Here is a 14,704-nt window from a genome sequence, read left to right as displayed (position 1 = left end):
AAGTAGTTTAATTTCAATTCCAGTGGTTTCAAACTTAGCTGTTTTTCTGAGTGCTAATAGTACCATTTTTTTTCATCTGCATGCAAACATTGTTGTGAATGAGAAATTCAGGCTTCTGGAGGAATTTGATGTCAGTGTTACAGAAGTCATAGGCAACAATTAAGGAGCTTGATGAGGGATTGCTGTTTTGTGTTCAGACTGTGAGCACAAGAGACACAAATCTGGCACCAGCTTGGCAATGGGCATCTGCTGCATGTTCAAGCCATATGCAAACAGTTCATGACTTGCCATTTCTCTCTTACTGGAGAGCAGTACCAACCATCCTTTGTCTATACTCCTGGATGCAGCTATAGTGAATTACTGGTGCTATTCTCGGACAGTTCAACCTAAAATGACAGGTGCTTATGATGACCAAAGGAAAAGTTCCAAGTTACCTGCTAAGGACCTGAAAGTGAATTAATATGTTTGTAGATACTCAGGAAGAGGTGTATGGAAATGCATGTTACGTTATAACCAAAAAGTGTTTTGGGAAGCAAATGTGTTCAAATTTTGGACTTACAGTTTTCCTGTAACTTGAGAGACAATACAATCCCTTCCCCTACTCCTTAGATGATTTCACAGAATCACAGAACCATTTAGGTAGGAAAAGACCTTTAAGATTGTCAAGTCCAACCATCCTAGTTTCCTAACGTTCTTCAGTAAGTACCATGTTTTCAAAAATCAAGACTCAAGCCTTGGCAGCAATATTTCACAGAACCTGAACATGTCACTAGAACACTGCCTGTAAATGCCATCAGAAGCAGAAAACGAGGCAGAGAATGTTGCCCAAAATAATATTGTACAGCTCTAAGAAAATTGTTGCTGACAATGCATAGCAACAAATCCAGAAACAAAATGCAGAAAAAGGATACTGGATTCCAGGATCCTCTACAAGAATGCAGTACTGTACATTACCATAGTACTGTAAATTACTAATACCAACATTGAATATGCACATGGAAACTTAGATCCATAAAGAGGTCTTGGACCATTACCCTGTCATTGCAAGAAAGCTTCCTTTTGCTGTCTCCACAGAAATTGATGGCTTGCTGTTTGCCAGCTTTGAGCTCCCCAGATGTCAGGTTCATATCAAGGAATGGACATAAACTGGATGGACATTAGTTGAAGCACAACAATATTGGTCTTACCCAGAAAAGCACGTGCAGTGTTATCTTACAAGAGGAAACAGAACTCCGGTGTCTTGAGAAAGAGCCAGTAGTCTCTTTCTCAGTTTCTAAGGAACCTACTTCCTTTTTTCAATATAAAGCAGTATTTCAACAGTTGCTTTAGGTTTGCTTTTCTATATTTGATGAAAGGAGAATTATTTGTCAGCACTCATATTCTTTTGACTTCAGATTTACTAGAATTTCTATTTATTTTGTTTCTGCTGCAGAGGTCCCATTACATGTGGAGCTAAAGGGATTTAATGAAATTTGGAAAAACAGTAACTTCCACATTTTGCACTTTATTATGAGCACTTTGCATGAATTTGCCACTGAAAAAATAATAACCATTTTCTTGTAAACAAAACAGTAGAATTGTATGCCTTCCAGCATGCAATCATTTTAAAGAGATTTAAAAATATCAAACCATAAAGTATAACCATTTTGTGAAAAAATAAAATAATACCATGAGAATAAGAATAAAATTTGGAGAAGAGAAGGATTATGACATATAACTTTCAGCTATGGTAAGATGGAATTTAAAACCTCAACCAAGCAGTAGCTGTGCTTGGCCTTCCTTTCAGCCATGATTATTTTCCAAGGCTGGATAATTTCATTGAAAAGAAACCTTAGGGCATACTAAAAATTAGTGTTAATGTAAATGCTTTTAAAACTTAAACAACATCAAAGCATGGATATGAGTCTACGCTTAATAAAACACGAACGTGTTAACTACATAAAACCTAAGGATCCAATTCTATAAACACTTGAGTGACTCCTGGGGCCTATCTAAATGAATAAAATTACTTATATATATGCAGTATTTAAAGAATAAGCGTCTACTTTATAATCCCCTGAACAGCACTATGTGTCTGGATACAATGATTCTTACAAATACATTTATGAAATTAACCCAACTAAATCTGATGGCATAATATGCTCTCAAAAAGTAGAACCACTTGGTATCAGCGATAACATGACGTGGACATGTTTTATAAATGGGAGAAAACTGCATGTCCTCCAGGAAAGCAAAGCAAAGAACCATAACTGATCAGGATATTTTAAATAGTCCAGTTGAAAACCTAGAATAATTGAGAAAGATTAAGGAACTATCCCATTTTATGTTACAAAAATGCAGGGTTTAAAAGTAATCTAAGAGTAGTGAAAGCTTTCACTGCTTATTGTTTTATATTTTTGAAATATGTTTAGAATGAAAGCAAATAATATAATAATTCCCCTTTTTTTTTTTTAAAAGATATGTACCTGTCCTTGTAGTATCTGTTACAAAATCAATGTATTCATCTGTCTATATGCAAATGAAACTCTTAGAGGAGCCCATAGCTCACAGTCCTGGCCACAATGGATGTTTCAGTTTTCAATGATCATTGAAGTAATTGCCAGTAAAATTTCAAATCATATTCTGAAAGAAATATAGGAATTTCACTTTCAGTATATGAATGTGAAAAAAGTAGTCCACTGCATACCATATATGTGAATTATGCCATTGGCATGTTCACTGGCATACATCAAGTCCCAAAGAACTGAGGTTCCTTAATCATATTGAGTCTTTTTATATTTCCTCTATCTATCTGCTTCTGTTTTTATATTGTCTTCCTAATCACAGCATCTGCATGCTTTCTCTGAAGCATTCCATTTTAATTTTTCTGGGATTATTCACACGGTTACGTTGAAGAGTAGACTCGGAAGAACTACTCCTATTAGAAGGAAAAACAGAAGATTCTGTTGTGAACTCTGTAGGTGTTGCAGGGCTCAAGTACCATGCTGCTCAACAGCATTTGTATTTTTGACTTTTAAGAAGATAGACAGGGAGGCTGAAAATCACATGGTACTCTTGCAGGAGATCATGACACAGCAAGTTACCAGTATTATGGTTTTGTTTCCTTATACTGTATAGAGAGTTTAAAACTTTTTTTTTTTTTGACAAGTTATGCAAGAAATAGTGTTTCAATTCTGTAGCAAAGATTTTTTAAAAAGCCAGAACAACCACAGAGAATTAAAACTCACCAAACAGAAAAATTCATTCTGACTTGGTCTGTGACAAGAAACCTAAAGATTAAGTAGTATTAAAAATAAAGCCCTTGCTTTTTATTATATAGAGTTTTCTAACTTGCAAGCAGATCTAAACCATTAAAGGATGAATGCGCTACAGAAAAAAAAAAAAAGCCACAAAAAATGGGATATTAGATAGAATGGATAGACCAAAATTCAGAACTCCATACTTAATAGTCAAACTATTTCAAATGCCGAGTATAAGCTTTTCAGATAGGTAAGTTTTATTGCAGAATATTAACTGCTACCAAGATGAAACATACAAAAATGATATCTGATGTGAAATAAATCGTACCATAAATCCAACTCAGTAAAAACAAAAAAAAAAATCAACAGCTTCTTTTCTAGTCCAGTGGTAGGTTGTTTACATTACCTTATTACAGAACAATGAGATGGGAAATGCCTGGTATATTAAATTGTGTTTTCACCACAGGAAATCTGGCTCAGAAATCTTTAAGGACTGCAATATATTACATAAGCCACCACCAAAGTAAGGAAGGTTGGGGAACTAATAGAGTAGTTACACTACATTAATCCCAAAGTAGATCTTACATGATGTTAATTAACAGAAATATTACATCAATACTCGTTGGAGAGCTACCTGTTGCATAGAAAAACGCTCTTCTCCTAGTTTCGATTTCAATCCTTTGAGGATGACAGCTCTAACTAAAGTAGGACATACATTTATTTTGAAACACAGTAGCTGAGACACATCATTGCTGAAATATCATCTTCAGTCATAAATATTTCAGATAATGGCAGCAGTGCAAAATTTCTGTCAAAGAAGCATTACAGATTCTAGGAAGGGTTTTTCCTATTTCTTTCCCTCTAGTCTGAATCTCCATTACCTATGCAGACTGAATTCAGTGCAGGTTAATAAGTGGAGTGTTTTGATTTAGCAAAATTTTGCTGCACCTTTTACTCATTTTTGACTACTCTCAAGGAAAACCTGAGTCCCATGGAAATACCTAAATCTCTTTCAGAGGAAAAAATGAATAGCATTTTTCATGGAGCTTAAACAGTTTTCTCTTTGTGGAGATAACTCATTTTCTTTTAAGAAAAGAAGAAAAAGGACACGGGGGAGAGCAGTGAGGAACCCAAGGTAGTAAGACATGGGAGGAGAGCAGTGAGTAACCTATGGTAGCATAGTATTAAGGTTCTGTACAAATGCATCCTATATCTGCAGATATCACACATTGTGAGGAACGTCTCTCTGAACCTCTGTCTGCTTGGGATGAGCAACATGTTTTTGTCTAATTTACATGTTTGCACAATAGGAGGAAGGGCATAAAAACTATTTTTCTACCTGAGGCTTACAGAGTTAGATCACAGACTTGTTGGCAAAATGAAGTTAGAACTTGCCACAGGCAGAGAAATACAGGAAAAACAACATAAAAACAGTTTTTGCAACACAATAAGCAACATGTTTATTCATATGCAGAAACAGTCGCACTGCCTCAGTTCCATCTGTCTGCCTTGCCTAAGTAACAATTAATTTCATAAATACTGATTCAACATCTGGCTATAAATGTCAGAATTCAACTAACACAAAGAAAAGAACTTTAATAATGAAAACATTTCAAGTGGTACATTATATATATAAAAAAATAATGGTAGCCAATCCCACTGATACCAAAATTATTGGCATAAATTCCATCAATATATATGGAGACAGGATCAAGGCTTAAGTCATACCCTGATATGTATACTCAGAAAAGCACACAACCATTTTAAAAATCAGAGAGAATGACTCTGTCACCATTTTCCATCTTTGCACTATTACATATAATTATTGCATTCCTTTGCAATAAAAGTTGTAGTGGCTTAATTAATTGTAAATATAAGTTAATTACCTGTGAATAAAGATATATAGTATTGTAGATCAGATATAATTAATTCAGTAACATGAATAATTTCATTATAAAATACTTCTCAGAGGTTGATATTAAAAATGCACTTGGTAAAAATATTTTGTGAACAGCCCTCAAAACGCAATTACCCTGTTAAACTCCTCTGAATATTTATTTTTATTGGCTAGGATTCTGAGATGCTGGGTATACAAATTAAACCAGGAAGAGCATAAACACCCTCTAGCCATCCAGAAGATTACCTTTGATACCTATTTTTATTGAAATAAAACTAATAAATGAAATAATCTGGTGGGAGAATTATAGTTATAAAATGTACAGTGCTATACATTAATGAAAACAAAGTAAGCAATACAAAGCCCCCAGAAAAGAGCACATTAGTGGACTGACAACACAGTTTATAATATATTGAACAAACACGAATTCAGAAGAAGGGTTTTGTCATTTTACATCACTTATGATGTAGCAATGAATAGGATTTCTTTAGAAGACTTTCTAATTTCAAGTTAATTTTCTAGCTGATATTTTTAAAAAGCAACTTTCATTCTGTATTTAATCGAAATCACAGCATAGCACACAGTTCAGAAACAAAAAAAATCCTTTTTGTTCCAAAAGAAACATTTTTGGAACAAAACCAATCTACTGAGATGGATCATTATACCAGTAAATTGTTCACATAACCTGATTCAAAATAGAAACATACTTGCATGAACTGTTTATCAACTGATGCATTTTCTCAAATGTTTTAAGAAAAAAAAAAAAAAAAGCCAGTTACTAATTCTATGTAAAGTTTTTAGGCCACAGGCTTACAAAATATATTACTACCATTAGTACCAGACCCCATATTATCAGGATATCTTCTTTTAAATTATTGTGTTGGATCTATTTGACAATAATATAGAATGTTCTATGAACAAATTCTGCCACTTGTACTTGGTAGCCTCTTGTCCTATTAACAAGCCTGTGCAACTAGGATTTACCTGTGGTAGATTTTGGTTCTTAACACCAGTAAGATAGAATTTAGATGTTAAACACACGTTCTAACTTAAAAAGAAACAAAACCATGCTAATTTTACATTTATCCGATAGCTTTCTATAGCTGTACACTTTCATTTATCCTTTCTTCATCTCCAAGAAGTGGGCATGTTACCTACACTGAAATCTTCAAATTATTCTTGGTTAACTGTCCTGCTACAACGAAAAAAACACAGTCCTTTCATTTAAAATTTGACACAAAACGTTTTTGTTATCCCACTAAAAACATGTTTGACACTTTAATGAAACAAAAGATCTTCTTTGGCTTTTCAAGAAAACATACTGTAGAAAGTTGCCCAAACACAGAACCAATACCTTTGGTTAGATCACTCAAACAGGATATGGAAGATGAAGGTTTAGGATTTAGTTATCTAGCTATTTAGTTAAATCTGGCATCTATAATCAATCTCTGTTCTTCCTGTTCTTTGGACTTTCTTTTCTTGAAGAACGTTTGAAGATATTTCCACCTCCTTATTCTGATATGTGTGCGAGATAGGGTAGGTCACGAAAAATATTATTAAAATTTGTATTAGTTTTAATGCTAAGGTTTTTAGTGCAATTTTTGCAAAAGCAACCATTCTTTACATAATTATTCTGAAAATTTATAGGAGAAGTAGATGCTGAGGCTTATTTAGTCTGGTGAAAAGAATGCCAAGGGGTGATTGAACAGTCACCTACAGTCCCTTCACAGTGGAATACAAACAGCCGTGTAAGACTTCTCAACTGTGGTGAACAGAATAATAAGGGCAACAATTATAAGTTGTAGTTTTAGCATGTCCACGCCATACATCAGAAAAAACTCGATCAATGGGAGAGTAATGAAGCATTGAGGAGGTTACACCAAGACAAGAGGGTGAGGAATCTCCATCCTTGGAGGTTAAGACTGACTCAGACAAAGCCATGCCTGACCTGATTCAGGACTGGCACCAGTCTTGCTTCAGGCAGGAGTCCAAACCAGAGTCTATAAAATTAAGAAGAATAATACCTTGGTTCTTGGAATCCAGTTTTCTTCTCTGCTATAAAACTATTCTACACTTCTTAATTTTAAAGTCCACTGATCGAAGAAACAGACAGCCACTTGCAAAGGCCTACAATTAGAACTTTTTATGAGACAATAAAACAATAGAGTAAAATCAATGGGGATTTGGACCACTACCAGATATTCCCAAAATCCTGCAAAAAGAAGGTATTGTTCAAAATGCTTTCTAGCATATGACCGATGTTCTCAGTATACCAGCATGAAGGTTCATTATTAAATATTTATGACTGTAATTGCTGCAATTTTAATAGGAGAAATTGCACAAAATTCACAGACTTACTGCTAAATATAAAATCTGATGAAGTTAAACCTTTCCATAAATAAAATTTATTTTCTGTAGACATTAATTTTAAAATTCTCGTATAACAAAAATTTCTAGGTCAATGATACATTATTGGCGATACGAACACATAGACAACAGAATTAAGTCCTCTAAAGTAAGTAGTACTTTATTGAGTGAATATACTATACTGCATTATACAGTAGAGGAATGACTATTAATCTCATTGCAGAAGGGCAATTAAGGCTCTTATTAAGATCATTTACACTGTTTCATTCATCCCATTTTTTTCTCTTTTTGAACACCCATCAAAGCTAAAAGCACTATTTACTGGAAGACAACCAAGAAAATAAGAGGTTCTTCTACGGAGAAAAGGGGATCCCAATTATTATGAGACTAAAGAACACGTAGCTTGTTGTTGGATTTTACCTAAACTTTTAAAAGATGGTGTATATATTCCCTGTCTTATATCAAGGTCTGGCATCAACACTGGATTAGGGTGACAAGCAAAAGTGCTAAAATTTGATCTCAAATAGGTGTTTTATAATGACATTCACCACTGCAAGAAAACAAAGACCTCAAGACTGACATAAATATGATTTCAACTTTTTTTTTTTTTTTGCTTCTTATATGCAAAGATTATTTTCATTCATAACTTTTTCTTCCCTATCCCATTCCTACATGCTACACTTTATTTCACCAAAGGAGAACGAAAAGAGTAGGGAGAGGAGAAGTGACAAAAAGCAGTTTTATTTAATGATATTATGAAATGTAACAGAGAGAGGGCTGTGCTATCTCTTTGTTGCTAACCATTTTGTGTGACAGAAGGAAAACTCCATTCATAGTTACTCCATCATTCAATGACCTTGACAATACTTACAGAATATTCTGTCCTCTAAGAACACTGCTGTTTTGTATTACAAAATGTAGATGAAGTTTGTATATGCATGAATATTCCATAAATGTGCTTTATCTTTTTGTAAGCAGATTGGCAATGTAAAATGGATGCAAATGAATACAATACTGATTTGAAAGGCAAAATTTGCAGCTGCAACATGCATCTCACTTATCAGCTATTCACATCTAATATTGCATTGCACAACTCTTTTCTTAACAAGATTTACACTTAGGAGCCAGATCAGCAAGACCTTTACATCGGATCAGCATGTTCACTGCAAATCTATTTGAGAGTGTACCATCATAGAAAGCTTGAAAAGGTCTAAATAGGGACTAGCCAAGAGTTGTCAGTAAAGCAGGAAAAAACATGAAATCACAATAAAGGAACACCAGGTGAAAAATATTTGGAATATTTGGACAACTGTAAACAGAATTACGAACTATTGAGAAGATGAGTATCCTGAGATATTGGCAGTGGTTATATCTGCATGACAGTTGCTTTTAGTTATGAACTCATGTTGTGAAGTAAATTTTCTGTTTTTTTTTTTTTTTTTCACTTTTCATGACATTTTATTCACCTTTGAATGTGAAAAGTATATTTCATTCTCCTGATGATTCAGGTCTGTATAAAAACCTGAAATACTTAAACCTAGCTTTCCCTTTACACTTCTCACTTTGCAGACTCTCTAATCCATCAATGTAATTTACTTTGAGATATTTATTTCTAATCCAACTTTTCCATCCAACACGAGACTTTTAAACCCAAGATTAAGATGGATGGAGGCCAAAAGTAGCATAGAGACAGAATTAGAGGGATGAATAACTAACATACATGCAGGCATACACACAAACTAATTTGAGTAAGTTTTTTTTTTCTTACCATTTAAAAGTAATCTATATTGCTTATAAGCTGCACCCATTCTTTGACTTTTTTTGCAATTTTATGACATATTACAAATTGTATCATGCCATATTATCCCAAGAATTAAGATTTATTAAAATTAAGGGCTCTTTTATTCACACTATTTATTATTGTTGCAAACTATATCATTTTAACTTGTTAATATATATATGCAGTCCCACATTCTGATAATTTTCAGAGCTGTTTTAAGTTGCGAAAACTAATTTTGAATCAAGATAAACATAGTTTCTATTGAAAAAGAGATCCCATGAGGCCCAGCAATAGTATCATATCTGATACAGGGAATGATCCTTTTTTATGGTTTATGCAATTTATTTTTACGGCAATAAATTATTGCCTATTGACTACAGACAATTTCTTAAATTAAACCACTCATTCAAGTCAATTTAACAGTATTATAATCAATGTAAAATTTTAGGATTCTCCATATTGCGTATCATTTGCTGTGGTACAAGTTTGGTATAAAATTACAACACATTCTGGTGGTTTGCTTTTATATATATATTTTTTTTTTCATCCAATTATTTAGTGGTCTTAGAGTGTTGCCTACAGGTCAGCTAAATGGAGAACCAGATTCTAAAGCTGAATTCACAACCCAGAAATGTTTTCCATATGACTTATGTCATTATTTAAAATGTACAAAAATCTCTGAGACTTCATGTACTTCTAAATTTCTGGAGTACACATGTGATATTCCAGAAGTGCAGAAACACTCCTTAGGAATAGAAAGTGTCATTTTAGAATTGAATGTGATGAAAATTCTTGTCATAGAGAGCCAAATCTGACAGCAATGCCAAGGAATTGAGTGTCTCAAATACTTACTAAAAATATATGTTCCCACTTGAGCAGGCTAATGAGCATTTTTTCCTTCTGCTTTCACTGCTTGCACTAAACGCTAATGTCTTGAAGATTTTTAACTATTAAAATAATTTTGAATGCTGACTAACCCTACCAAAATATTTGCAATTTATTTGTTTGATCTACAAACTAGGCTGCCATACTCTACTTAGTCATTAAGACCATTAATAAAATTATTAATTTATATGGTCTTCTTATCTCTCAGAAGTCCATTTGTCATTCTTCCTAGTTTAATGGTGAAGCATTGTTACACAACCAGAAAGTCTTTAATAAGAAACTGGGTCCAATTTCATGCATTAGTACAAAGGAAGTGTACAGTATAAAACCTACAATGTAAGACTGTAGTACATGAGAATGGTTATTAAACCATATATTAGATTTCCTCTCCATGACAATAACAAGTAATTGCTATATTTTAACATAATTTCTTATTTTTGTTTCTGAAATCTCAGCAGAAAATCATACAATGTGAGTTTCTAAAGTCTTCTGAAAGAATGTCTGCTCATCCGATGACTATCGAGAAGTCTTGCTTAAAGACAAAAAATGAAGTTCAGTAGCGTTACCCAAAAACCTGAGCTGTACATACAAAAAAAAACACCACATTTTCGTCAGTCATATACTCTGGGGCTCTCTACCCTGCACAGGCTCAGGCCACTGGCGGGCCAGGCTCCATCCTCCCGCAGCCCTGCCCTGCCCAGCCATGGGCTGACCCATCCTGGGCCCACACATGGGCCCATGGCCTGGCCTGGCCTGGCCAAGGCTCAGCCCTGGTAGCAGGGAGATGCCTGGTGCCCAGTGGCGGGTGCTGGGGCTAACCCGTGGGGTGCTGGGTGGCTCTGCGGCTGGTGGGGTGGTGGGACAGGGCCTGCCTTCAGACCCTGCATGGCCCCCCTGGGAGCCTCCAGAGCCCTGGCCCACAGAGAGCCCCACCACACCCTGGGACTATAGGGCTGAAATGTACTTGTAACAAGACAGTTTTCATATTCAGCAGAGCACCTAGTAATTGCAGGAAAATCTATCTACCATTTGCTTGCTGATCTCTTGGCGAACTATGCTAGTGTTGATTAAGACTTTTAAATTCCTAAATAGCCTGAAGCTTGCGTATCAGAATGATTGCTTCACTTTTTGTGCTCTCCTTCAATAGCTGCAATCAGTGCAGCCTTTCAAATGAAATATTCTTCATTATAAAAGACAAAGGAGAGGGAATAGGGAAGCAGATAGTCTTGGATACAGCTCCAGGACTCCGGAATTTTTTCCTTAATTTGATCAGAAAACATTTCAAACTAGTACAGTTTAAGAAAAAAGCCAACTTCTGAGGGAGACTTTGAAGAAACGGGCAAGGAGCATCCCAGATGAAATGAATTGCAAGCTATTTGAACAGATTTGCACAGAATTCATTTCATATTGCTTAATTTTCCTGATTAAACTTGCAAGGAGGCCTAACAGCTTCAGTTAGGATTTTTCATATAAATAAAAACAGTTATAATCCTACTTCTAGAAGGCTTTATACATGGCTATTAGGTCATAATTATGAGAAAATTAATGACTTGTTAGTGTTAGTAGCAATTCATTTCAAAAACTTTTTGAAACATCAATCATTTGCTAACACTTTATTTATAAACTAACTTCTATAACTACCTTGCCATGATGTTTGTTTCATTTAAAAATATATATATATTGTTCATTTTATCGGTTTAGAGCTGTTCTTTATTGACTGTATGAAGACAACCACACCATTCCTCCTGGTCACAGCACAGGGGGACCAGAAGACCCACTTCAGCCCTGACAGTCCCTGTATTGGAAGACTAACAGTCTTTCAGGCACTACTTTCTCCAGCATGTATGGTCTTCTGCCTTTCCCCATTAAAGACAGTCTTGGAATTTACGCATTACCTACACTGTGGCAAGAAAGGGCTGCAGTACTGTTTTATTGCTCCTGAGTTAAATCAATCTGACCAAAAGCAATCCTGTAAAATTGCAGCACGGTTTATCACTGGATGCTGGGAAAAAAATCATGAGTCATGCATTATGTATGCATCATTACTCGAGTTGTGCAAGCAGTTAACTATACCTGTGTAAAAGTGTTTTAACTACATGTAGTCTAAACACCATCCTCCCTCAAACCTCACTCAGCCAAGCAGGTATTGAGGTATCGCAGGAAAGTGGTCCTAAGCTACTTAAGCACAATGCGAAACTGCCTCTAAAGCATGTAATATTTTTTATCATTCAAAAGACTTACAAGTATCTTTAATGTCTTAAGGAAGGATAAACAAACAAAAAAAAGCCTTCACTCTAACAAAAGCTTCATTAAAAATGCTTTCGTGAACTGAAAATAGGGATTCAGAAGAGGATATCTCAGTGTTACCTACCATGAAAATGTAAATAAGCCCAGAAAGAATGAAGAGAGGTTTAAGTGGATGTTTTAGAAGACTTGCTAAAACCCTCTCAGGAAACAGGAAAAGGATGATTTTTTCAGAAAGACTCCAGTTACAGTTAACAGTATTGTCATAAAAAATACACTAGTACTGTTTTTTGCCATCTCCATCTTGGAGGACCTTTTCTGCTCTGGGCTGTTCAGTCCTTGTTTTGGCATCTTTTCTTTTTTTTTTTTTGGCCATATAGTATGTTACAAATAGAACAAAATTTTAACTCATGGAGTATCTGCAAGAGCTTCAGATAAATGCCTTTTTGATCCCTTTTGATTTCCCTATCAAATTATGTAGTGTAGAATCAACAACGTTTACAAAACAAGATGCCTCCTGCTTAGCAAATAAATTCTGAAGTAGCTTTTCATCTCTAACACAGTAGTTCATAGATAAATTCAGAGAAATATAGGGTATACATATATATATTTTATCAGAGAAATTTATTGCCAATTCATTGAAGAAAGCAGCTAAGGGAAAAGAAAGCCTCAAATGTGGTCCAAAACATAACATTAAAAGGGAAGAGGTACACCAATATCCATTAATATTATATTAATTAATTATATTAATTATATTATATATAATATATAATATATAATATATAAATATTTTATATATATTATATATATTATATTATATTAATTAATAATGATGGGATGTGAAAGAGAAAGAGAAAAAAAAACTTTAGATCATATCCTACACTTATTCTCCCCTCACAGTGGTGATAGCTGCAAAACAATTAATCTCCAGCTGTATATATCATAACACTGTTGGGGTTGCTTTAACTTGCACTACCTGTTAAAAACACTGGAGAGTAAATATAGATGCAGGGGACTACTCATCTGTTAAAAGTACTTTGTTAACGTTAATCTGTCTAAATACCCTCCCTGGGCATGTACAAAGAACTCTTGTCTATTCTGGGAGGCTTACAGAAGTGAAAAGAAGGCATAGACCTGGTAATGAACTGGACCCATTTATAGCATCCCCACCAATATAATAGATAGAAAACAATATAATATCCAACAAATGTATATAATGCATCACTTGTTGAACAATACTTTATAGATATGCTTTTGAAACAGATATAACGAAGATAAACAGGCATGTAGAAAAGTTGCTAGGTAGTTAAAAATCAGTAGTTAATCCCCAGGATAAAATATCATGTAATAGCTTACTCAAAATTTTAAGTTAATTGCGTATGTAATCAAACTAACTCCTCTGTGATTTCTACTATCTTTGAAATTTATAGCTTCAAACATACTCTTTGTCTCTACTTGACAGGAAAATGAAAAAATGTGAAATAATCATGAATTTGTTCACCAAAATTATGTAAAACTAAAAATTAACTGTTGACATTAGATCAGAGCAAGATTCTGATCGGTGCTAGGAGGTCTGATTTTATTAACATTAACTGAAGATACAACCGCTGGACTAAGAATAATGGAGAAACAGAGGATCAATTAACACACACTTGAATTCTTTTTCTTTGATATTCTTTCAATTAAAATACTTCAATTTATTTTTTGTAGACTTACTTTGAACTCCATGGGAGCGAACTATCTTCCAGGTTTCTGAGGCTACCTCTTTTACATCCACTTGGTAATGATGAATGGGCACACCTCCATGTGAATCTGGCTTATTGAATGAAACTTTGGCAGTGGTTTGTGACAACTCTAAAACCCGTACTCCATAAGGATTTGATGGCACATCTAGAAAAGTACAAACATCAATTCAATAATCAACAGCAACAAGGCAGACCTAAACTAACAGTTGATAATTTACCCCAAGAAGTCTCCTTAGCATCTTGAAGGGGAAAGAAAATATTGAACATGATGAAATAATGTTTGCTTCAGATAAACAACTTAAGCTTTCTAATATGAAGCTGTAAGAAAGCTACATTTATTTTCTTGTATGGTAAAGTCATGACAATCATTTTCCATTTCTGTCTTTTATAATATGATCTTTTTTAATAGCTAACTTTGTCACAGGCAAATGTAAATGATGATTGATTAGTTTACTATATAATTATGTAAAGGAGAATAACAAACTTAAATCATATTTAACAACAGGAACAGTTCTGGCTAAATAGATCATTCAAGTCTGAATTCTTC

The 14,704-nt window shown here is 34.3% G+C and overlaps 1 protein-coding gene across 1 annotated transcript in view; it reads right to left on the bottom strand.

Annotated features, from left to right (window-relative positions):
* The window catches only part of NCAM2 (neural cell adhesion molecule 2), a 286,892-nt gene that overhangs the window by 46,063 nt on the left and 226,125 nt on the right, over nt 1-14,704 (bottom strand). The window contains exon 12 of the mRNA XM_035545772.2: nt 14,129-14,302. Coding sequence (XP_035401665.1) covers nt 14,129-14,302 — 174 coding nt within the window. The remainder of the gene's footprint in view (nt 1-14,128; nt 14,303-14,704) is intronic.

Source organism: Cygnus atratus, chromosome 1 (genome assembly GCF_013377495.2).
Source record: "Cygnus atratus isolate AKBS03 ecotype Queensland, Australia chromosome 1, CAtr_DNAZoo_HiC_assembly, whole genome shotgun sequence".
NCBI lineage: Eukaryota > Metazoa > Chordata > Aves > Anseriformes > Anatidae > Cygnus > Cygnus atratus.
Note: the sequence above shows the minus strand (reverse complement) of the source record. Positions and strands in the feature narration are given on the sequence as shown.